General features: G+C 41.9%; 1 protein-coding gene across 1 annotated transcript in view; it reads right to left on the bottom strand.

Annotated features, from left to right (window-relative positions):
* CCDC80 (coiled-coil domain containing 80) overlaps positions 1 to 25,076 on the bottom strand; it is a 162,703-nt gene extending 137,627 nt beyond the window's left edge. The window contains exons 1-3 of the mRNA XM_075333554.1: positions 24,773 to 25,076; positions 9,424 to 11,309; positions 2,308 to 2,464 (exon numbers count right to left, since the gene is read on the bottom strand). Coding sequence (XP_075189669.1) covers positions 2,308 to 2,464; positions 9,424 to 11,298 — 2,032 coding nt within the window. The 5' untranslated portion in view covers positions 11,299 to 11,309; positions 24,773 to 25,076. The remainder of the gene's footprint in view (positions 1 to 2,307; positions 2,465 to 9,423; positions 11,310 to 24,772) is intronic.
* Between the last annotated feature and the right edge of the window lie 1,980 nt (positions 25,077 to 27,056).

Here is a 27,056-nt window from a genome sequence, read left to right as displayed (position 1 = left end):
ACTCATCTCCGCCCCTCCGCTTCTATTGGGCGGCCGCTTAGTGACGCCGAACGAACCTTCCCATTAAAGGAGAGATTGTTCGACGACCACAGCGACGTCGGTGAACAGGTAATTGCGTGTGACGCTGCTGTAGTGCTATTGTTCACTACGGCGTCGATCACCACTGTGACGCGCCACCGACATGGGCGGGTGCTATCGCTCGCGACATCGTTTTGACACAATCAGAATTTTTAGATATCGTCATTAAGCAGTGACCACACCAGGCTTACAGTAGAAATTATACACAGACAGTGAGGTGTCAATCACTGGATGGGGTGTGCCGGACTGCCGAGTGAGTGACATTGTAGTCCGAGCAATGATAAGGTCCTGCTGCTTAAACAAACATATCAAGTAAACAACAGATCGGACTGTGATAAGACAGGTAGCCCTGAAATTTCTGTGTTAACCATTGTAGCATGCTGGCTTAAGCTTACATAACATAAACCTGCTGACACATTCCCTTTAAATATTAGGTGAAAACCCACCCTGTTCTTCATTATCAGGAATTGATGGTGTCTGTAGTCTGTACTGTACGTCAATGGATCTTTATTTGCCTGCTTATCCCTGTTACTTGAATTGTTCCCAAATGTAAAGAAAAGGATTCAGATAACAACTACATATGCAATCCCTTTATTTATAAGCCATGGGCCACCAGATGTGAGCCTTAGCTACTTATTCCCATCTCCATGTGTGGTAAAATATAAAGTACTATCGGAGCTGCCCAGCAGATGTCTTCTTAGAAGAAACTATTACCTTGAACTGGAAGTGAGAGTGTTGAAATCAAATTTACTACATTAAAATAAGCAGATTGTGAATGCAGCCCTTCAGGGTATCCAATAGATTTTTCTACAAAACACTTTTATTTTATTTAGGAGAACATTAATCTGTTCTGAAATAATGTAGTCAACTGTGTCCACCATATGCCCCCTCCCAGTACTGATGGGCCATGGGCTAAAAAAACTGCATGATACAAATATATGTATGCTAATGAGGCTTTCAAAAACATTTTAAGGTAGATATATTTTATGATCAATTTTTAGGCCTTAAAGAGGATGCCCACTACTTTAACATTGATGGCCTATCCGTAGGATAGGTCATCAATGTCTGATCGTCCAGGGTCCAACACCCAGCACACTCGCCGTTCAGCTCTCCTAGTTCCCGATGGCGACAGCAGGCAGCCAGAAATGATCAGTTTCGGAGTTGCCCCATCTTCTGATAGTGGCTGGATACTGCACAACTGCCTCCTATTAATTTGAATGGGGGACAGATGTTCAGTACACGGCTGCAATCAGTTGAAAGGGCAGTTCCAGACCGGAGCATTTCTGGCAGCCTGCTGCAGCAGCTGGGATAGAGAACAGCTTTTGCGGGTGCCGGGTGTCGAACCCTGGCCCATCAGACATTGATAACCTTTCCTAAGGATTGACCACTAATGTTAAAATAGTGAACAACCTCTTTAATACTATTTGGAGGTGCTGTAGGGAAAGTGCACACACTAGTCCTGTGTTCAGAACTTGTCACCCACTGATTTCTTCTTTTGATTTACCTGGGATAACCCAACATCTCTACTCTCCCTGTCGTTGATACATGAGAGAATAGACTTGAACTACAATAAACAACACCTAAGTTCTACATTTTTTTTTACAGAATATTAGGAAAAATATTTTACTGTTATTCCATGCAGTTCTCATGTAGAACCACATACAATGAATAACACAACAAATCCTCTAAGTACTACTCCAGAAACATTACTGTGTTACAAAATGTACTTTTCATTAACACTGATGGAGCTAAGTTTGCACAGACTCTGCATAGACAGACTACAAATAACACAATGGCTGCTACAACAATGATTGACTTCAAAATGGCTTGCTTATCATCGATTGGTTGCAATACTTAGAAGGTTATCTTAAAACATTGAATCATAAGTCTGATGACATTGTTGAAGCTATAAAAGCATAAAACGGGAAAAAAAAGATTTTGCTGTTCTTGACTTTAATCTGCATGCTGGTAGATTGGACAAAAATCTGAGATCATAATGAAGTTATCAAAATACTCAAAGTACAAAGCTCTCCATGACTCTTCCATATTTCAGTCAGAAGTCGTCACTATCAAAGAATTTGTTGTTTTTTTTCCCATGCATCTCCATAGAACGTACCCCTCAAAAGTTGGTATTATATTTATGAAATTAAGATGTAATTCCAAAACCAGAAGAACATTTTTAAAAAAGGAGGCATCATTGTGGAAGTTAATTTATGAAGAATGACTTACCTAATTGGAAGTGATCAATTTTCATGGTACTGTTAGTCAATGTTCCAAAAATTGTGATAATGGAGATCTTTCTTACGGCCATCTCACAAACTGTCTCCAGATACTCATCACGTTGCTGGGAATACATATTGTTCTCCTCCTTAGGAGCTGTGATGAGCTGATGAGACATATGAGATGTTCAAACATAAACTTAGATTAATCATTTTAACAAAAGGCAATCATGCTAATCCTTGCTTTAAAAAGGACTCCAAAGGGTGAGCACACAATGGAGAGGAACCTAAGAGTGTGCATATGATGGTGAGGAGTCCTAAGAGTGTGGACATAACGGAGAGGAACCTAAGAGTGTGCACATGATGGAAAGGAGTCCTAAGAGTGTGCATAGGATGGTGAGGAGTCCTAAGAGTGTGCGTATCATGGTGAGGGGTCCTAAGAGTGTGGACATAATGGAGAGGAACCTAAGAGTGTGCACAGGATGGTGAGGAGTCCTAAGAGTGTGGACATAACGGAGAGGAACCTAAGAGTATGTACATGATGGAAAGGAGTCCGAAGAGTGTGCATATGATGGTGAGGAGTCCTAAGAGTGTGGACATCATTGAGAACTCCAAAGTGTATTCATATAATGGATAGGACTCCAATGCTTACATCGTAGAGAGGACTCCTAGGTCTTCTTCAACAACATGTAGTATATAGTCCTTTTGTGAGTAAACAGCAGTGGAATGCAAGTGAGTAGATATATAAAATATATATAAAAATGAGATTCGGACTCAGCATCTTTTAATCTAATATAATCTGGAAACAGAGTCAGGTTACTACAATTGTGTCCTAAAAAAACTAATCAGTCTTGAGGAGGCAGAGTGATTTGAAGATTGGTGTACCTCCGTTGTTCTAGTGATCAGTTGGGGTCCCAGCGGTTAGGCCCTCATAGGTCATACATTTATGACGTCGTTTGTTTATGTACCATTGATGTATTTGATGAGAAAACTATGTTGTCCTTAGATTCTCTGCAACATGTGGCCAAAATACAAAGGAACATAATCAAAAACATGTTGCAATGTATGTTTATTAATTAAATTCATTTGTTGTTCTGCCTTTTGTCCTATTAAATTCAGGACTGATATATTTACTTTTGTCCATATGGCTGCTATTAACTTTGTGTTTGATTACATGCAATGAATGCCTAGATAAAGAATGATTACATTAGTATTTACTGTATGCATGAATTTCTTTTCAGTAGCTTCATCTCCCTTATAGAGGTTTGGCACTACTAGAATACTGAAGACATATCCTAAGGATAGGTCATCAATATCAGATTGGTGGGGGTCTGACACTCTGAATCCCACTGAATAGATCTGCCAATAATTGGATGTAAAGAGTATATAAAGGGAGACGTCACGGCTCCTTACACTGTTTAGTGCCCATTCCAGGATCAACTGTTATACAGTGGGAGTGCTGTGTGTCGAAACTCCCCAATTTAATATTGATGACCTAGCCTTAACTCCTTTACCCCCCACCCCGTTTTCACAGTAATGACCAGGCAATTATTTTCAATTCTGACTAATCTCACTTTATAAAGCTTCAACAGATCCAGTGATTTCGAGACAATTTTTATCGTAACATATTGGACTTCATGATAGTGGTAAATTTAGGACGATATTTTTTGTTTTTTTGTGGAAAAATTGGAAATTTTGGCAAAAATGTTGCAATTTTTAAACTTTGAATTTTTATGCCTTTAAACCGGAGAGTTATGTCACACAAAATAAGTAATAACATTTCCCACATGTCTACTTTACATCTGCACCATTTTTTAAACATATTTTTGTTTTCTTAGAAAGTTAGAAGGGTTCAAAGTTTATCAGATATTTCTCATTTTTCCACCAAAACTTCCAAATCTTTTTATTTAGAGACAACATGACATTTGAAGTGTCTTTGAGAGGCCGAGGTGACAGAAAATACCCAAAATTGACTCTGTTATAAAAAAAGCATCCCTCAAACTGCTCAAAACCACATCCAAGAACTTTATTAACCCTTTAGGTGCTTCACAGGAACTAAAGCAATGTACAAGGAAAAAATGAAAATTTTACTTTTTCCCACAAAAATATTTTACTTTAACCCAATATTTTGCATTTTCACAAAGGTAATAAGAGAAAATGCACCGTACAATTTATTGTGCAATTTCTCTTGAGTATGCTGATACCTCACATATCGTGGAAATCTACTGACTGGGCACCCGCTAGGGATCAGAAGGAAAAAAGTGCCATCTGAATTTTAGAGTGCAAAATTGTCTGGAATAAATAGCAGACACCATGTCACATTTGGAGAGCCCCTCAGGTGCCTAAACAGTGGAACTCCCTCACAAGTGACCCCAAATTGGAATCTGGACCCTTCAAGGAATTTATCTAGATGTTTGGTGAGCACCTTGAACACTCAGGTGCTTCACAAAATTTTATAACCTTGAACCGTGAAAATAAAAAAATGCATTTTTACCACAAAACTGATGCTTTAACCCCAAATCTCTTATTTTAACAAGGGTAATAGCTGAAAATGCATGATTTAATTTGTTGTGCAATTTATCCTGAGTACGACAATACCTCATATGTGGTGGAAATTTACTGCTTGATTGCACGGCAGGGCTCAGAAGGGAGGAGCGCCATTTGACTTTTTGAAGACAAAATTTTCTGAAATTGATAGCGGATGCTATGTCGCGTTTGAAGATCCGCTGATATACCTAAACAGTGGAGTTCCCCTCAAGTGACCCCATTTTGGAAACTAGACCCCTCAAGGAATTTATCTAGATGTTTAGTGAGCACCTTGAACCCCTGGGTGCTTCACAGAATTTGATAATGTTAAGCCTTGAAAATGAAAAATACATTTTTAACCAAAAAATGTTGCCTTATCCCCAAATTATTAAATTCACAAAGGTAACAGGAGAAAATGAACACTTTCTTGTGCAATTTGTTCTAAGTATGCCAACACCCCATATGTAGTGGAAACTTGGAAAACTACTTTTGAGGAACAGTGCAAAGTGAAGAAGGGAAGGAGTGCCATATTTTATGTTCAGATTTAGTTGGAATGGTTTGTGGGTGCCATGTCACATTGGCACAGCTCCTGAGGTGGCAGAACAGCAGTGACTCCCCACAAGTGACCCCATTTTACAAACTTCACCCCTCAATTAATTCATCCAGGGGTGCATATTGACCCTACAGGAGTGTCACAAAATGTTATACTATCATGCTAAAAATAACATTTTTACAAAATATTTATTTTTTGCATTACTGAATTTTGAAGGCTTTAGCTTTTTCATTTTTCTGCCGAAAGAGACATGTGATAGCTTGTTTTTTGTGGGATGAGTTGGAATTTTTATTGGTATTATTTTGGGCAAGATAATTTTTTTTATCGTTTTTTATTCTGATTTTATGAGGCAGAATAAAGAAGAAACATCAATTCAGGATTTTATTATTTTTTTACACCGTTTTCTTCACATCAGTATGATTACAGTGATACCACATCTATATATTTTTTTTACGTTTTGCCGCTTTTACACCATAAAAACTATTTTATAGGAAAAAAACAATTTTTGCATTACTGTATTCTGAGAGCTATAACTTTTTATGTTTCTGCTGATAGAGCTCTATGGTGACTTGTTTTTTGTGGGATGAATTTGCAGCGGTACCATTTTATTTATATATGAGTTTTGATTGCGTTTTATTCCACTTTTTTTTTTCACCTGTATGATAAAAAGACAGTTTTTGCAAAGTTGTTTTTTATTTTTTTTTTCCGATGTTCAGTGAATGGGTTAACTTGTGTGACAATTATATAGATCTGGTTGTTCCGGACATGGCAATACCAAACACGTGTATTTTTTTTTGTTTATTTTTTCCCCCACAAATATAAGTATTTGTTGAAGCAATTATTTTTTATTTTTTTGTTCTTTAGTCTCTCATTTTTTATTAACATATTTTTACATTTTTTGACGTATTTCTTACATTTTTACTTAGTCCCTATATGGGACCCTAACTTTCACTGCTCTGATCGCAGCTGCACTGTATAGCAATGCTCGATCAGTGCAGTACAGTGCAGCTGTCAAAGCTGCACTCAGAAACTTCCTGATCATGCTGCAGTCATAATCACTGTGGCTTCTCGTAGTCAAGTGAACCGGAGGTTACCATTGCGTGATCCCTCTCCCAATCCCCAAGGTGCTGCAATCAATATCGATCATGTAATTTTGGGGTTAAACAGCTTGTGAGAGTCGGAGCTCGTCTGTCAGTGCTCGTGTGATTGCTCTAACGTATATATACGTCCTAGGTTGGAAACTATTCCCTTTCTAGTATGTATGTGCACATCCAAGGTCGTGAAGAGGTTAAAGGGGAACTTATCATGTGAAAAACACTATTAACCTAAAGATATGTTTTTAATTTGCAGGTTAAAAACATTCTGAACCTGCCCGGCACCCACTAGGGCCTTGTGCCCATGCTGCATATTTTGACGCGGATTTTGATGCAGATTTTCAGAAATCTGCAGCAAAATCTGCATGTCCATTGTGAAGCCAGCAAAGTCTATGAGAATTCAGAAGTGCTGTGCCAACGTTGAGTATTTTTCCCTTGCGTATTTGGTGCAGATTTCTTTTTTCTACACCAAATCTGCACCAAAAATGCAAGGGAAAAATAAGCAACATGGGCACAGCACTTCTGAATTCTCATAGACTTTGCTGGCTTCACAATGGACGTGAAGATTTTGATGCAGATTTCTGAAAGTACTCATCGAAACTACACAGCGTGAGCACTAGGCCTTAGAACCATGGTGTCAGGTGGAGTTTAAATTCCAGTCATAGGGGTGACGTTTGTCACTTCTCAGTGTATAGTGAGTGGTGACTGTCAGCTCAACCCCCCAACTAAATGACAGCTGGATCTAATGCTAACTTGGCTGTCAATAAGTGCCTGGGGGCGCAGTTATAGCCACCACTCACTATACACTGAGCGATGACTGAGCCAGTGCTGGCCACACCCATATGACTGTTAGCTGTACACTAAGAGAAGGAATAAAGTTAATTTCCTCCCAGCCCAGGTTCATTTTCCTAACCTGCAGATTAACCCCCCATCTGCAGATTAATAGCTCCTTTTTAACACGACAGGTTCTCTTTATCATAATTCATCTACAGTCAGGGCCAGAAATATTTGGACAGTGACACAAGTTTTGTTATTTTAGCTGTTTACAAAAACATGTTCAGAAATACAATTATATATATAATATGGGCTGAAAGTGCACACTCCCAGCTGCAATATGAGAGTTTTCACATCCAAATCGGAGAAAGGGTTTAGGAATCATAGCTCTGTAATGCATAGCCTCCTCTTTTTCAAGGGACCAAAAGTAATTGGACAAGGGACTCTAAGGGCTGCAATTAACTCTGAAGGTGTCTCCCTCGTTAACCTGTAATCAATGAAGTAGTTAAAAGGTCTGGGGTTGATTACAGGTGTGTGGTTTTGCATTTGGAAGCTGTTGCTGTGACCAGACAACATGCGGTCTAAGGAACTCTCAATTGAGGTGAAGCAGAACATCCTGAGGCTGAAAAAAAAGAAAACATCCATCAGAGAGATAGCAGACATGCTTGGAGTAGCAAAATCAACAGTTGGGTACATTCTGAGAAAAAAGGAATTGACTGGTGAGCTTGGGAACTCAAAAAGGCCTGGGCGTCCACAGATGACAACAGTGGTGGATGATCGCCGCATACTTTCTTTGGTGAAGAAGAACCCGTTCACAACATCAACTGAAGTCCAGAACACTCTCAGTGAAGTAGGTGTATCTGTCTCTAAGTCAACAGTAAAGAGAAGACTCCATGAAAGTAAATACAAAGGGTTCACATCTAGATGCAAACCATTCATCAATTCCAAAAATAGACAGGCCGGAGTTAAATTTGCTGAAAAACACCTCATGAAGCCAGTTCAGTTCTGGAAAAGTATTCTATGGACAGATGAGACAAAGATCAACCTGTACCAGAATGATGGGAAGAAAAAAGTTTGGAGAAGAAAGGGAACGGCACATGATCCAAGGCACACCACATCCTCTGTAAAACATGGTGGAGGCAACGTGATGGCATGGGCATGCATGGCTTTCAATGGCACTGAGTCACTTGTGTTTATTGATGACATAACAGCAGACAAGAGTAGCCGGATGAATTCTGAACTGTACCAGGATATACTTTCAGCCCAGATTCAGCCAAATGCCGCAAAGTTGATCGGACGGCGCTTCATAGTACAGGTGGACAATGACTCCAAGCATACAGCCAAAGCTACCCAGGAGTTCATGAGTGCAAAAAAGTGGAACATTCTGCAATGGCCAAGTCAATCACCAGATCTTAACCCAATTGAGCATGCATTTCACTTGGTCAAATCCAGACTTAAGACGGAAAGACCCACAAACAAGCAAGACCTGAAGGCTGCGGCTGTAAAGGCCTGGCAAAGCATTAAGAAGGAGGAAACTCAGCGATTGGTGATGTCCATGGGTTCCAGACTTAAGGCAGGGATTGCCTCCAAAGGATTCGCAACAAAATATTGAAAATAAAAATATTTTGTTTGGGTTTGGTTTATTTGTCCAATTACTTTTGACCTCCTAAAATGTGGAGTGTTTGTAAAGAAATGTGTACAATTCCTACAATTTCTATCAGATATTTTTGTTCAAACCTTCAAATTAAACGTTATAATCTGCACTTGAATTCTGTTGTAGAGATTTCATTTCAAATCCAATGTGGTGGCATGCAGAGCCCAACTCGCGAAAATTGTGTCACTGTCCAAATATTTCTGGACCTAACTGTATGTCATAGTAGTTGCAGCCCCTTTGAAGAGGACCTATGATCATGTCAAAAGTGTCAACTTTTTGTTCTTGTTTTATCTTGTTTAATCTCTGCTGCTCCCACAACTATACTGGGTTTTTTTTAATATCTAAAATACGGTTCCAGAAATATGGATCCTTTTAATGCACATATTTTGATCTCTTAAGAAGAACGTAAATCCATAAACATTACAAGCCTGTCCCTACAAATTCAGCAATTGATTTCTAATTCAATAATAATATATGTTATAACATGGGTAGATCTAAGGTACCGTAAGTGAGTCATAGACTTACCAATAGTCTTCGTTTGCCTTCAAAGTTTTGCAGGAATGTTGACAGTGATCTTTTCGGTGGCTCGGTCACGGTCTTTTTCACTGGTTTGATATAACTCTCTTCATCACCTTTACTTGCCTTCTTATTCTTCTTGTTACGATCTTTTTCTGCCTTGACTTTTTTATCAGACTTGTCTTTTTTAGATGATTTTTCTTTCTTTGGAGATTTCTCTAACTTATCAGCTTTTTTTTTCTTTTTATCAATCTTTTCAGGTTTTTCCTCCTTTTTCTGCTCTTTTTCTTTTTTAGGTGAAATGTTTGCCTCTTCTACAGTCTCTTCAATTTGTGATGTTGTGGGTTTGCCAGTGTCAAATTTTTCATCATATTCATTAGTAAATATTTTCTCCACTCCTTTCTTTTTAGATGATTTAGTCTTTTGAGTTTTCTTTTGAGATGGTGTGACATGATGAGAACTTTGGCCTTGTCTATCTGTGCGGTTATCCCCGAAGCGCCCTGTGTTTTCTTTTGTATAATGCTCTGTAGTGGTTGTTGAAACAACGGGTGCGACTGTGTGAGACTCATGGACCATTGGTTTGTTTGTTTTGCTTGTAGCAGCAAAGTGCTTTCCTGTCTGCACATGCTGTCTATCTCTGTGTTTATCGGTTCTCACAGGAAAATAGGGCCTTGCTGTTTCTGGATCTCGAGTTGTTACTTCAGCTTGTACAGGGAATCTATGAGACTCTGAAGTGGTAATAGACTTAGTAGACCATGGTTTTTGGGTTGTGGGAAGAACCGTTGTTGGCACTGTTGTTGGTGCTCTTGAAGCAGTAGTTTGAATGCGTGTAGTGGCCTTTGTAGAAGGAGCAATAGTGGTTATTTTAACCGTGGTTGAAGGTGTGGACGCTGCTGTGTAGGGTTTTCTTGTACTTTTAACTCTAGTTGACCTTGTAGGGATGACATTTCTTTTTGGTTCCTCCTTCTTAACTGTGACTTGAACAGTTTCACCACCTGAGGTAGGCTTTGTGCCTCTAGTTGTACTACTGCTACCACCACTCACGCCTTCTTCAGATACTTGACCTTCAACACCAGCTGCTTTACATTTTTGTACAAAACCTTTTTGCCGGAGTTTTTCTATTTTTCTAATGGGACTTTGATCAACAACCTCATACATTGCTTCTAGACGAACAGGATAAGGATACCTTTCCTCTATTTGCAAAGTTTTCTTAAGAAGAACCATACCAAACTTTCCTTTTTCCAGTTTCAAAGAAGTCATCATTTTCGGTACTATAGCGGGATCAATAGGCTGTTCTAAGATCTTTCCTTCATTTGTAATTCGTCTAATTTTCCCCCCTTCTTCTCCTTCCTCGTGGAATATGACAATCTGTTGAATATGTCTTTCCGCAAGTTCACAGTACACATCATTTTTCAGAAGACTCATCATGAGTCGATAATAGCCATCAGATGCATGAGGTGCAGAGATAATCCATACTCTGTTTTTTCCAGCAAAGCTGGCAAGAATATTAGGTGAACTTGCCGTAGATGGAAAACGTGCTGTCCTGGAACGTGCAGATGTTGTGCTGTCATCCTTCAACATCCTAGCCTGTGGTTGCCTCACACCAGGCCTTTGTTGTGTGGTGGTTTTTTTAACCTGGGTTTGGCTTTCATCTCTCTGCATAGTTTGTGATAAGTTTCTTCTCAGTAAACCCCTATTTACAGTTGTATTCTGATTTATAAGTAGATGACCATTCTGTCTATGGGAGGGTAGAGTTCTTCCATTGTATGAAGTACTTATAGGTCCACTGTTCCTCTGAAGTGCTCTCTTCTGAGTTTGATCAGAGGCACATATTAACCATACTGCCAACAAGATTGCCAGACGTAATATTAAAGTCCTTTTCATTGTGCTATTATCTGCAATAGATAGGAACAAAAAGTTTAATAGTACATAGTAATAAATTCACTAGTAAATAACAAAATAATTGTAGAATTGAAAAAAAAAATGTACGGTCTCATGGAAATCAAACATTTTGTCAGTGTAAACATAACATATTAGAAAAAAACTGTCTAAAATGGTGAGCCCGGTGGCCCTACTTAGTTTCATGCCCAGTCCTAGTCTGTAAAACCGATCGTGGGTGACATATCCTGCAGTTGAGCATCTGAATCAGCTTGTTGGACTCCATAGCCCAGGGGTACACAAACGTCTCTGGCCTGAGGGCAACATTGTTAGATTAAACCAATATCAAGGATTTCATTAAAACTTAAAGGGAGATGGATTTTCAACAAACCTAGACATATCGACATATGGTGGAAGGCGATCTGAGGATACCCCCCCTCTTCCCCATCCCTTCTTACCTGATTTTCTTCTTCTTTCTCCCTCTCTCTTGTTCATCCCTGGCCATTCATTCAACACTACATACTTTGCCCTATCTTAAGGCTTCACAGATCTTAGTATCTTTGACCCTACTAATATATCTTCTTTTCTTTTCTTTACCTTTAGTGGTTTTTTTTCTTTCTTTAGATGAACAAATTCTTGTGGAATTATATGTATTTTTATTGTATTTAGACAGTTTGTAACTTTACACATATTTTAAGTTCACAAGCTTCTTCGCAATGTCTGTCTTGAATTGCTTTTCTGATGGGTGCATATGGATCTTTAGGTCCGAGCAAGTTGTCCCTTATATATGTAGGATTCCTTTGTTAAATAAAGAATTAAAAAAAAAAACTTAAAGGGCGTTGTCCCATGAACAAACTAGATTTTAATTAAAAGGTTTTGGAATAAAAATGAATTCAATAATTGGATGTGTTAAAAATATCTTCCTGCTCTGAGATAATCTTATATATGTGTCCCTGCTATGTGCTGTGTAATGGTCGTGTCTGACCGTACAGGGACATGGTCTGGTCATACCACAGCTCCTGGGCAGAAGACAGTTCACAGACATTACAACAAATTACTCTTTTGGTGAGGTAAAACATTTCCCTGTCTGTTTTTAAAAATGTTTTACTTCAAACAAACCAGCAGCTGTGACCTTATGTGATAACATCTGTATACACTTGTGTTTGTCTTCTCAGCCCAGGAGATGTGGTATGATCAGACCATGTCCCTGTATGGTCAGACACGGACATTACACAGTACATAGCAGGGGCACATATATATAAGATTATCTCAACACAGGAACATCCAATTGTGGAAATTATTTTTATTCCAAGATCTAGTTATTAAATGTATTTTGTGGGGAAAACCTCTTTAAAAGGGGTATTATACATAAGACTTTTATGACATTTTGAAAATCTTTTCCATAAATGCATTTCAGGTATTTATTTCACTTCTAGAACCCCCTCCTATCATGATGATAAGTTGCCAATGTCTATAAATTTGGGAAAGACTGCAGAAAACAGATGCTTAATGTCTGCCATCCATCCATAGTCTTCTGCGAAAAAAAAGCAGCCTTTGTGATTTTTGTTTTCTTTAGCAAATTTTGTCCTGTATATCTGAAGGTACAAACACAATGACGACCTGGGACTCATGCGGGCTGTATAAGGAAGGAGTGGAGCTGCCCTTACCATCCTGCTGTTACATCAGGTCATATACTCCACTCACATCTGGAGCTGCAGTCACTATTCTGCAACAGTATTATATAATATCATATACTCCAGTCACATCCAAAGCTTCAGTCACTATTCTGCTGATACATCATGTCTTATAGACCAGTCACATCTAGAACTGTAGGCACTATTCCATGTTCTATTCCATGTTACATTCAGTCTTATTTTCCAGTCACTTCTAGAGCTGCTGTCACTATTCTTCTGTTACATCATACCTTATACCCCAGTCACTCCGTCACATCCAGAGCTGCAGTCAGTATTCTGTCATTACATCTTGTCTTATCCTCCAGTCACCTCCAAAACGACAGTCACTTATCTACTGTTGTATTATGTGTTATACTCCAGTTATCTATAGAGTTGCAATACTATTCTGCTGTTACAATGTGGCGCCCCTGAGGCTTCAGTTGCCACAGAGCATTGCACCCAAATTTGGGTGTAATGCTAAACCTGGATCCTGAAGAGGTCTGTTATGATTCAGGGACCAAGGAGGATCAAAAAATCCGGAATCCCAAAAAGGTAACAGAGTGGCTGGAAACTTAACGGACTGCAGACCTAATCCTGACACACAACTAGAAGTAGCCGTGGGGCGTGCCTACGAGGAACTGGACGCCTCGACAAAGCCGGAGAACTAAATAATCTCACAGATAGAAATATAAGAAAGCTAATCTGCCTCGGAGTAGTCCCCAAAGATAGATATTTAGCCCCCCACATGTAAAAGCTACAGTGATATAGAAAAATACAATACAAAGCCAGAAAAGACAGATTCAGCAAAGGTGAGGCCTAAACTATCTTTATAGGAAAGGATAGGAAAGAGCAACTGTCTGCAGTCGTAATAATCGGCGTAATAAATGCAGTCTTAATATATACCAGCACTTCTGATATGGAAAACTCCTGAGGTCACACAACTTCTCCCCCACTGTACCAGCAGAAGAAACTGTGGAAAAAAGCGCACATAGGGTCTTATCCGATGATAAATGGAAATATAACAACAAGACAGGTACTCACCTGCTATGGTTGTGACAGGCACAACTCCTGGAAAAGCCGAAACAATTGAATGTAAAGGAAGCGGTAAGCTGCAGCCCCGATATAGCCGTGGAGAAAAACAATAGAGATAAAAGAATCGGGTTTGATGCTGCGCTAAAAACCCCAATGTCACAAAGTTGTAAAAAATTCCTTTTCTTTATTTCCAAAGGTCTACGCGTTTCAAAGGCATGTCCGCCTTCTTCATCAGGACAAGGAAAAATAAAATAAAATAAAAGAACAGCCTAACCTGTTAGGCTGTTCTTTTATTTTATTTTTCCTTGTCCTGATGAAGAAGGCGGATATGCCTTTGAAACGCGTAGACCTTTGGAAATAAAGAAAAGGAATTTTTTACAACTTTGTGACATTGTGGTTTTTAGCGCAGCATCAAACCCGATTCTTTTATCTCTATTGTTTTTCTCCACTGTACCAGCACTCAGATGTTACTGGGATCCAAACACATTAATACAGATGAGCCACTGAATTAATACCAAGCATGACAAACACAAACCTTGCAGAATCATGGAGCTAAGTATACAGACACTCCCAGCAGGGAATGATCCCATTCCACCACAAACTCCACACAGACAAAATAGGAATCATGCATTAGTATCAAAGCAGAGAAAGCAACAAGAAAGTGGAAAACAATCAGCAGAGGTACAAAAACCACTTATCTGAGAGGAGTTCTGGAAGTGAGCAGAGCTGGTTACAGAATGTCCTTAACACACAGGAGCAATTGACCACCGGCAAGTAACCAGAGAAAACTACTCAGTTAAATAGCTCAATCTGACCCTGATTGCCAGTCCTCTACAGGTGTGTAGCTTTCGCTCCACACATCAACTGCATCACTAGCATTGACCACAAGATGGAGCCCCAAACTGGAAAACGTATTCAGAGGTCAGTCCCAGTTTCACCACATTCCACACTCAAATACACACCAGGTTGCCCTGTTCCCACTGGGGACTGGGCTAGGGTAGAGTAATAAAGGGGTCGCCGACAGAGTGGCATTTACACGATCCCCTCACACATGGACCCCAGTCCCACTAGCTTAGGACCTGGGAGGGGGGAGGTGCAGCCAGCAGGGGGAGTCAGGAGCCAACACAACAATTAGAGATTTCTCCAGCAGGAGAGGAAGGGAGCAGTCGCATCTTATAGATGCTCTGGTGGGGGGGAGAAGTTCACATGATTGCCATGGGGAGAGTGAACCTTCTCCCCACGGAATCGACGCTACACAGGGCGGCAGGACCCTAGGGAAGATCATACTCCACATTGGTTTTCCAGAATCTGCCTGGATGGGGAAAGTTTCAAGCTTCCCTGACCACAAAGCGCCCTAGAGCACAGTGCCATATACAGTAGGATCTGTGGCCTAGGATAACGTCAGACCCCACTTGGGAACCGCGGCACCTGCATATAGGGACAAGAGTTCTACTTGTAAAACCCAGGGTCCCCTCATAGCTTCAAACCAGGGGATCCAAAGACAGGTGTTACAAGGAGGAAACCCACCGAACACCCAAACCAGACTGATCTCTAATAGGTTTGGGTTCGACGGAGCCAATCATAGCAAGTGACTGGTATTACCCGGGTGAGCAGCACAGCACTAAAAGGGAGTAAACAATCTGGAACTTCAGCCATAGACTCTGTCTCTTCATTACCGGCACCACCGCTCCGCGCTTCGGCGCCCGCCATTACTACTCCCCTCATCATCTTCCCTGGGGCCCGCTCCACCTGTGGGGAGCGATACCATCCCTAGCTGCTACTACCATCTGCCCCGGAGGACAGTGACAGCAGCGGTGGCCCATTCCCTGGCCGCATACCACAGGTGTTGTCACGACAATCACCTAACTACTACCCCCATCATCTTTCCCCAGTCATCTTCTGTACGCCTCGGGGCAATGGAGCTGGGCTAGGCCGCCCATGACAACGACAGTCGAATGCCCGGTTAACCGCCTGCCCCGTGGGGCACTACAACAACATATGTCATAGGTCATACTTCAGTCCCATCCATGGTTTCAGTCAATATTCTGCTGTTATATCATTTTTATGCTCCAGTCACAGCCAGAGCTGCAGTCACTATTCTGCTGTTACATCATGTCTTATCTACAAGTCACATCCAGAGCTGCATTCACTATTCTGCTATTAAATCATGTCTTAGGGGTACTTCACAGGTTGCGACATCGCTACCAAAATATCGTCGGGGTCACGGTTGTTGTGACGCACATCCGGCGCCGGTAGCGACATCACAATGTGTAAAGCCTAGGAACGATGATGAACGAGCGCAAAACAGTTAAAAATCGCTGATCTGTGTCACGTCGTTCATTTTCATAATGTCGCTCCAGCTGCAGGTACGATGTTATTTGTCGCTCTAGCGGCATCACACATCGCTGTGTGTGAAGCCGCTGAAACGAAAAACATCTCCTTACCTGCCTCCACCATCAATGCAGAAGGAAGAAGGTGGGCGGAATGTTACGACCTGCTCATCTCCGCACCTCCACTGCTATTGGCCGGCCACTTAGTGACGTCGCGGTGACGCCAACGCACCTCCCCCTTGAAGGAGGGATTGTTCGGCAGTCACCGCGACGTCGCCGACCAGGTATGTGCGTGTGATGCTGCCGTAGAGATAATGTTCGCTACGGCAGCAATCACAAGACATCGCATGTACGACGAGGGCAGGTACTATCGCGCTGGATATCGCTAGCCGATGCTAGCGATGTCGCAACATGTAAAGTACCCCCCTTATCCTCCTGTCGTATCTAGAGCTGTGCTTACTATTCTGCTATTACATAATGTCTTATCTTCTAGTCGCATCCATAGCTGTGTTCACTTTTCTGCTGTTACATTATGTTGTATCCTCCAGTCATATCCAGAGCAGCAGTCAGTATTCTGCTGTTACAGCATGTCATATGTGATGCCCTGGCAAAAACCAGGTAGTCACAGGTAGGCCCCTGCATAACACCTTCCCTCATTAGGAAACACACAGCCAACCTAGAAACCCTAGTCACCCCCCCTTAGGGAAAGATAGACACACGAGTGGGCATGACCAGGCAGTTGGGACACACCCACCCAGGTGTCTATACATCCCAGGGCGGGAAAACAGTCAATCAAGTCCAGATTAGGCTGAAGTTCAGTTTGGAGAGGAGTGTGGGCTGGAGCTAGGGGTAGCTCCAGCAGTGAAGTCCAAGTTGAACGGTACCAGGGTAGGAGCCCTGGTGCCACTGGCTAGGAGGCAGACGGTGGTCTCTGTCAGCAGGAGACGGGAAGACAGCTCGGCAGAACCGAGGTAAACCGAGCCAGGGTTGTATCCCGCCAGTACCGACACGGGGAACCGACCCGGAAACCATAGCAGAAAGGGGGGTACTCGGACCCTGAAGCCAAGACCAGAAACAAGTGGAACTGGTTAATTAACCGATTAAGTTCAGGACTAGAGGTTCTGTCCTACCCAAAGTCCCTCATAGAAGACAACAGCCCACCAATTAGGGATAAGAGGTCACCGCCAGGGCCCATAGATCCCACGGGCCAGCATCTGCAGGCACGGCTCCTTAAGCCACATCCAGCCGGGAGCGGACTCCTACGTTTCAAACTGAGAAGTCATTTCTACTTAAAGCAATGCAGGAAAAGGATAAAGACCACCAGCCGGGTGGGGGGACCAGAACGCAACCAGCCGCGGCACCGGCCACCATCACCTTGGTTTACCAGAGACTTGTGTGTTTTACTAACTGTGAGTACACCAGCACCCCCCTGCGGTCGCCATCCCCTGCACGCACCAACTGGGTCCCGGGGCCACCATCCCTGCCCACGGAGGGTTAACAACTTGCTGCACAACATCTCCCAAAGGGTGCCCCGTAACAGCAGCGGTGGTGTCCCACCTCACCACACACCGTGGGTGGCGTCACGAACTTAATACGGCCCAGCCCGTACATATACAGTGCCTACAAGTAGTATTCAACCCCCTGCAGATTTAGCAGGTTTGATAAGATGCAAATAAGTTAGAGCCTGCAAACTTCAAACAAGAGCAGGATTTATTAACAGATGCATAAATCTTACAAACCAACAAGTTATGTTGCTCAGTTAAATTTTAATAAATTTTCAACATAAAAGTGTGGGTCAATTATTATTCAACCCCTAGGTTTAATATTTTGTGGAATAACCCTTGTTTGCAATTACAGCTAATAATCGTCTTTTATAAGACCTGATCAGGCCGGCACAGTTCTCTGGAGTTATCTTGGCCCACTCCTCCATGCAAATCTTCTTCAAGTTATCTAGGTTCTTTGGGTGTCTCATGTGGACTTTAATCTTGAGCTCCTTCCACAAGTTTTCAATTGGGTTAAGGTCAGGAGACTGACTAGGCCACTGCAACACCTTGATTTTTTCCCTCTTGAACCAGGCCTTGGTTTTCTTGGCTGTGTGCTTTGGGTCATTTTCTTGTTGGAAGATGAAATGACGACCCATCTTAAGATCCTTGATGGAGGAGCGGAGGTTCTTGGCCAAAATCTCCAGGTAGGCCGTGCTATCCATTTTCCCATGGATGCGGACCAGATGGCCAGGCCCCTTGGCTGAGAAACAGCCCCACAGTATGATGCTGCCACCACCATGCTTGAATGTAGGGATGGTATTCTTGGGGTCGTATGCAGTGCCATCCAGTCTCCAAACGTCACGTGTGTGGTTGGCACCAAAGATCTCGATCTTGGTCTCATCAGACCAGAGAACCTTGAACCAGTCTGTCTCAGAGTCCTCCAAGTGATCATGAGCAAACTGTAGACGAGCCTTGACATGACGCTTTGAAAGTAAAGGTACCTTACGGGCTCGTCTGGAACGGAGACCATTGCGGTGGAGTACGTTACTTATGGTATTGACTGAAACCAATGTCCCCACTGCCATGAGATCTTCCCGGAGCTCCTTCCTTGTTGTCCTTGGGTTAGCCTTGACTCTTCGGACAAGCCTGGCCTCGGCACGGGTGGAAACTTTCAAAGGCTGTCCAGGCCGTGGAAGGCTAACAGTAGTTCCATAAGCCTTCCACTTCCAGATGATGCTCCCAACAGTGGAGACAGGTAGGCCCAACTCCTTGGAAAGGGTTTTGTACCCCTTGCCAGCCTTGTGACCCTCCACGATCTTGTCTCTGATGGCCTTGGAATGCTCCTTTGTCTTTCCCATGTTGACCATGTATGAGTGCTGTTCACAAGTTTGGGAAGGGTCTTAATTAGTCAGAAAAGGCTGGAAAAAGAGATAATTAATCCAAACATGTTAAGCTCATTGTTCTTTGTGCCTGAAATACTTCTTAATACTTTAGGGGAACCAAACAGAATTCTTGTGGTTTGAGGGGTTGAATAATAAATGACCCTCTGAATAAACTTTTCACAATTTAAAAAAAAAAATAAAAAAATAAATAACATTCTTTTTTGCTGCAGTGCATTTCACACTTCCAGGCTGATCTACAGTCCAAATGTCACAATGCCAAGTTAATTCCGAATGTGTAAACCTGCTAAATCTGCAGGGGGTTGAATACTACTTGTAGGCACTGTACGTCCCCCCATTTATTCGGTGTGTCCGTGAGACCCTCAAACCACCACCCCTGAAGGCCAGGATCCGAGCAGCGCTGGCTGCTGGCACGGGGGTGGCACACTTATACTTCAGTTACATCCAAAACTGTAGTCAGTATTCTGCTGTTACATGATATCATATACTCGAGTCACATCCAGAGCTGCAGTCAGTATTCTGCTGTTACATTATGTCGTATACTCCAGTAACTTCCAGAGCTTCAGTCACCATTCTGCTGTTACACCTTGTCTTAGGGCGGCTTTGCACGTTGCGACATCGCAAGCCGATGCTGCGATGTCGCACGCGATAGTCCCCGCCCACATCGCAGGTACGATATCGTGTGATAGCTGGCGTAGCGAACATTATCGCTACGCCAGCTTCACATGCACTCACCTGCCCTGCGACCGTCGCTCTGGCCGGCGACCCGCCTCCTTCCTAAGGGGGCGGGTCATGCGGCATCATAGCGACGTCACACGGCAGGCGGGCAATAGCGGCGGAGGGGCGGAGATGAGCAGGATGTAAACATCCCACCCACCTCCTTTCTTCCGCATATCCTACGGAAGCCGCGGTGACGCCGGTAGGAGATGTTCCTCGCTCCTGCGACTTCACACACAGCGATGTGTGCTGCCAATGGAGCGAGGAACAACATCGGACCGTCGCATCAGTGTAATTATGGATTACGCCGACGCTGCACCGATGATACGATTACGACGATTTTGCGCTCGTTAATCGTATCATCTAGGCTTTACACACTACGATGTCGCATGCGATGCCGGATGTGCGTCACTTTCAATTTGACCCCACCGACATCGCACCTGCGATGTCGTAGTGTGCAAAGCCCGCCTTATATTCCACTCACATCCATAGCTGCAGTCAGTATTCTGCTGTTACATCTTATACTACAGTCACATTTAGAGCTGCAATGACATCGATATACAACTTCACAGTATACCTCACAGTATTGTCATAACACTACATATACCCTATTCATTGTATCTTTTAAATTCCGTATGTTTTGTGATTCTTGGGCATTACATTCAGGGTGTGACACAGAGACATGTTGTTTTTTTTTTTTTGTTTTTTTTAAATGGGGCATGGTTTATATCTGTAAACGTTTGCCATTTTATATGATTTTTAGTCCAGTATTCCAGGAAAATTGTAAAAAAGAGGGTTGGCAATCCTGGTTGTCCCACAATGACAGGCTTTCATAGACATTGTCCAGGAGTCCAGAACTTTTTCCAATAGTGTCCTGTACAATAAATGCAGTGTTAGTGTGCCACTAATGGATCCTCATTCTTATGACCATAGTAGTCCCAGCATTGGGATACCTAACAATCAGATACCTGTTTCATCCGGACTGGTGCTATATTATAATTATAGGATAACCCCTTAAATTCTACTATAGTATAAAACTTTATGAACTTTGTAATATATTCACTATTTTCTGTACATGAACCACAATGCACAGACTCACGGTGGTATATATGAGGTTGTAAATTTGGGTCAGGAGACCCATGGTCATTTCGGTATTGCGGTATATATACATACCATGAAATATGTCCTTTTGAACTCGGCCCTAAAGGAAATCATCAGGTTTTGGTTGTCTAACCTGTGAACAGCATAATGTAGGGGCAGAGACCCTGTGTTCAGTGATCTGTTGCTTACTGGGTTGCTTTCTGTAGTTTTGATAAACTAATAGTTTTAACAGCTCAAGATTATCACTAGAGAACTAGTAAAACTGCTGCCATGTAGTCCTCTGGAAGTCAGAAGTTACGTCACAAGCTATGATAACCAGGAAGAGGCCAGATTGAGGCTCACTTAGGGTGCTTTCACACATCCGTTTTTCGCCGTCTGGCAAAAAACGGATAAAACGGATCCAGCGCCGGATCTATTTTATTCCCCATTGACTTGTATTAGTGCTGGAATGTGCAGGATGGTCTTGCGTTGCATGCGGCATCCGCTGGATCCGGTGAAATGTCTTCGTCCGGCGACCGGAAAGGACGCAGCATGAAGCGTTTTTTGTCTCCGACAAAAAAACGGACCACGCCTGATCCGGCGTTGTCCGGCATGTTGTATAATGGAAGCCTATGGCGCCGGATCCGTCATCATCCGGCATAGGACGAAATTCAACGACGGATCCATTTTTTTGAACTGTGCATGCTTAGTAGCACAACGGATCCGTCAAAAATCAGAAGAAACGCATGGAAAAAACTGATGCAACAGATAAGTTTTTTTCGCCGGATCTGTTGCATCAGTTTTTTTGCTAGATTGTGCCGGACGGCAAAAAACGGATGTGTGAAAGCAGCCTTAGAGATGTATTGAGTTGTGACCTCGGGCTCGCTACATGAAACACTAGAGCTGCTGGCAGGTCACAAATCTTGGACGGAGTGGTGGCGATAAGAGATGAACACGCTAGAAGGTGAGCTTAAGACAGGGCTCAGGGACTTACATTTAAAGCACTCGTCCAGCAGTGCAATAAAAAAAATTGCTGGAGTGGTGCTATAAATAAACCCCCCCCTACCCCTTGTCATATACTCACCTTCACTTTTTACCGACACAGCTGTGGTCTTGTGGCGTCATCTTGTGACGGTAACTTCTGACTGAGCGGAAGTCAGAAGATATGTTATGAGCTCTCAGTGCAACTCTATGAGAACCAGAACAAAACTTTTATAGAGCCTGGCGCGTACAATGAAACACTGGAGCTGCCGGCAGGTCACAAACCCTCTAGAAAAGACCAATAGAAGATGAAGCTGCCGGAAGGTGAATATCAGATAGGGGGCAGGAGGACTTATGTGGGCGTCACACGGGATGATCTATCGTGTGATTGCACAAGTGATCGTACCCGCTCCCGTCATTTGTGCGTCACGGGCAACTAGTTGCCCGTGGCGCACAAAGTCGTTAACCCCCTGTCACACGCACTTACCTCCCGGACGACCTCGCTGTGGGCGGCGAACATCCTCTTCCTGAAGGGGGAGGAACATTCGGTGTCACAGCGACGTCACACAGCAGCCAGCCAAAAGCAGAGGAGGGGAGGAGATGAGCGGGATATAAAAATCCCGTCAACCTCCTTCCTTCCGCATTGCTGGCGGGACGCAGCTAAGCTGTGTTCATCGTTCCCGGGGTGTCACACTGAGCGACGTGTGCTGCCCCGGGAACGATGAACAACTGGTGCACAGAAGAAGAAACGACTTTTTGAAAATGAGCGACGTGTCAACGAGCAACGATAAGGTGAGTATTTTTGCTCGTTCACCGTCGCTCGTAGCTGTCACACGCTACGATATATCAAACGATGCCGGATGTGCGTCACTTACGACGTGACCCCGCCAACATATCGCCCGATATATCGTACCATGTGACACCCGCATTAGATTTAAAGCACCACTACAGCGGCGAGATGAAAAAAACACTGGATTGGTGCTTTTTTCCGATTACTCTTTTGCACTTACAAATGTTACTTTAAGTCTGTTTATTCAACAACAATAATAATAATAACAATAATAATAATAATTATATTATGCTACTCTAAGATACAAACATGTAAGGAGATAACATGGAGGTCTCCGAGCTTTCGTGCTCACTAATGTGCTACACCAAACTCTTTAGACTAATAGAATATTTTTAAAACCTGGAGTCGCATAAACAAAAATCACAGCATAATGCTACTGTAATGAAATCTGATCCTAAACTTTGTACTGGCTTACTGAGATGATAAATGTTCAGGTAACAAAATGGTGTTAAGTGCAGAAAAATTCCGTCAGGTTAGGCTTACAGTAAATCGGTACTGCCTAGGAATAGTCCACTTATATGAGATCGGTGGTAGGGATCAGGTCTTGTATCTCCCACCAATCATCAGTAAGAAAAAAGATCAAGGATGACTAGGATGTGGTCCTAGATGCAGCATCATGTACGAAGGCACACATTGATGACTTAACCTAAGAATACGTCTTAAAGGTTAAATCCTGCAGGGTAAGAGGCAGAACTTACTATTGGACCAGTTATAGTGTCAAACTGGATTTCTCTTTTTGGGGCTGATTTTACCACCCAGAACAAAGGAGCTTTTGTTTTAACTACAACCCATTTTATGATTTAATTGCCAACTCCTCAATATCATGAGCTAACAATACAATTCAACTAACCAAAAAAAGGGGAAGGGATTGCCAAGCCTCGGCCTCTATCTCCAAGGGCCCAATATTAGTGGCATGGCCTGCTTTTATGGTACCAGTCCTTCTGGATTTATTGTGATGCCTGTTGTATTCTAGCGGTGTCAATGCCTCCCCTGTTGGCAAAAAGTGCGACAAATATATATATATATATATATATGAAAAAATGGTGCATTGATCCAACAACGACAAGGTAGAAGCAGGATCAATGCACCATTTTTCCCATTCATGAGAAGGATGGACTTCCAATCCTGATCCATGCAGGACTAAAATAATCAGGTGAGCTGTTGACCCAGGATACGGACAAGCTGAGCTGGCTTTCATTTACCTCTGTGATATAGCTATATATATATATATATATATATATATATACGGTATATATATATATATATATATATATATATATAGTCCTCAGGTAATGTGGTTGCATGAAACATAGACCACATCATTCTACTATCCCTGCGGATATAACATCCCTCTGAGTCATGTATGTCAGCCCTCCCCCACTGCCCCAACAATTCTCTGTACAGCAGAACATTTGGTTTTGGTAGTCTGTTTTGGCTCCTCGAACAAATACTCCAATGTTACTCCTTATGTTCCTGCAGTCAGCTGTATCAATATAGTTGAACATGCAAATTGAGGCTATTTACTGCTTATTTGGCAAATTACGAACATCCGCAACACAGTTCTTTTTCAAAAGGGTTAAACCTTTCTCTAAACAACTCATTGTGAGTAAAGTAAACCATACTGGTGGGAAAATGCTGGAGAAACTGCAGAAAACCCCTGAAAACACTACAGGAAAAGGGAATAATTGTTTACGCTCTGCTACATAAGTTACCCAACAATATATATTGTGTATACGACAGGTCTGGTAATTGTTTTCCAGAGTTTTCTACAACTTTCCAGAGTTTCTATAGAGTAGAGCATGACCATACTGAACCCTAGAAATTATGTAGAATGCCTCTACTATGTATATGTACACTGTAATGATAATGTGGGAGTATACAATTTGTACAGTAGAAACATTGAAAAGAATGGACATAAGAGATTCCATATTACCTTGTCTCTCCTGCTAGACTTTACGCCTCCATTTCTATGTGTAGATGGAATCAGTTGTCCTCCTAAAGCATCTGTTTAGATGTTCAGAGTTTTCTTCCTCATTTTCTTCTCCTTGGTCCTTTGTTTGAGGGAAGGATGAATATGGGTTGAGAGGGACACTCCTGACTGAAGGAAACCACACAAGTTTTTCTTTGGCCAGGGTTTATTCTTCTCCTCGACTCCTGTTTCCTGTGCACTTTTTAATACTTAGTTTCACTGAGAGGAAACGTCTACTCCACCATTAAACACATTCACACAAGATCTGCAGTCTCTGCAAGCCAGAGAAAAAAATTTAGGAAGAATTTAACTGATCAGCAGAACACCGCCTCCTGCCCAATGGAAGCGATGAGGGAGGGCTGAGGACTGAGATTTACTTATGGGGCTGAAACATTACACATCATCAGAAAGAAGGGAAGCATGTCAGCTAGTAGCGTCACATGGAGCATCGCATGGCTCTGGATTTGTGTGGGACATTTTACATTTTAACAACTTTTCATTACTCCAAATTCACAGAACTTTATACATCTTATAGTATAAATAATAAATACTTTGTATCATGTGGACGATACTACTGTCTACTACAAGTAAAATATATCTTTGTACCGTGTTAGCCAGTAGAGATAAAAAAAATTGTTTAAAAGAACTGAGAGTCCTCAGTGGTTGATACCTTTTAATGGCTAACTGAAAAGATGGAAATAATTGCAAGCTTTCGAGACTACTCAGGTCTCTTCATCAGGCATGGTATAACACAAAATCTGAAGAGTCACATATTTATACACAACAGGACATAGAAAAGTGCAGTAAAAAAAAAACAAAAAACAAGTTATATAAAACAGAACTATCACTATAAGTGATATATATAGTGATAGTTCTGTTTTATATAACTTGTTTTTTTGTTTTTTTTTTTACTGCACTTTTCTATGTCCTGTTGTGTATAAATATGTGACTCTTCAGATTTTGTGTTATACCATGCCTGATGAAGAGACCTGAGTAGTCTCGAAAGCTTGCAATTATTACCATCTTTTCAGTTAGCCATTAAAAGGTATCAACCATTGAGGACTCTCAGTTCTTTTAAACAATTTTTTTACTGTCTACTACTAATTTCACTTTTTCACACTTAGACTTTGTTCACGTTACGTGTAACAGGTATGACACAATGTTTTATATGGATCTTTTACTGGGATTAAAAAAGCTTTCATTTACACTCCTTAAGTTTTTAGGATTTCTTTATTTACTCCCCCTCTTTACAATTGAGCATCGAAAACTGAATCAAAATTAAAATTATATACATAAAGTGAAATATGTACAGTTAGGTCCAGAAATATTTGGACAGTGACACAATTTTCGCGAGTTGGGCTCTGCATGCCACCACATTGGATTTGAAATGAAACCTCTACAACAGAATTCAAGTGCAGATTGTAACGTTTAATTTGAAGGTTTGAACAAAAATATCTGATAGAAATTGTAGGAATTGTCACATTTCTTTACAAACACTCCACATTTTAGGAGGTCAAAAGTAATTGGACAAATAAACCAAACCCAAACAAAATATTTTTATTTTCAATATTTTGTTGCGAATCCTTTGGAGGCAATCACTGCCTTAAGTCTGGAACCCATGGACATCACCAAACGCTGGGTTTCCTCCTTCTTAATGCTTTGCCAGGCCTTTACAGCCGCAGCCTTCAGGTCTTGCTTGTTTGTGGGTCTTTCCGTCTTAAGTCTGGATTTGAGCAAGTGAAATGCATGCTCAATTGGGTTAAGATCTGGTGATTGACTTGGCCATTGCAGAATGTTCCACTTTTTTGCACTCATGAACTCCTGGGTAGCTTTGGCTGTATGCTTGGGGTCATTGTCCATCTGTACTATGAAGCGCCGTCCGATCAACTTTGCGGCATTTGGCTGAATCTGGGCTGAAAGTATATTCCGGTACACTTCAGAATTCATCCGGCTACTCTTGTCTGCTGTTATGTCATCAATAAACACAAGTGACCCAGTGCCATTGAAAGCCATGCATGCCCATGCCATCACGTTGCCTCCACCATGTTTTACAGAGGATGTGGTGTGCCTTGGATCATGTGCCGTTCCCTTTCTTCTCCAAACTTTTTTCTTCCCATCATTCTGGTACAGGTTGATCTTTGTCTCATCTGTCCATAGAATACTTTTCCAGAACTGAGCTGGCTTCATGAGGTGTTTTTCAGCAAATTTAACTCTGGCCTGTCTATTTTTGGAATTGATGAATGGTTTG

This window comes from Anomaloglossus baeobatrachus, chromosome 2 (assembly GCF_048569485.1).
Source record: "Anomaloglossus baeobatrachus isolate aAnoBae1 chromosome 2, aAnoBae1.hap1, whole genome shotgun sequence".
Taxonomy (NCBI): Eukaryota; Metazoa; Chordata; class Amphibia; order Anura; family Aromobatidae; genus Anomaloglossus; species Anomaloglossus baeobatrachus.
The sequence above is the reverse complement of the archived record's forward strand: the minus strand, read 5'-3'. Positions and strand labels throughout refer to the sequence as shown.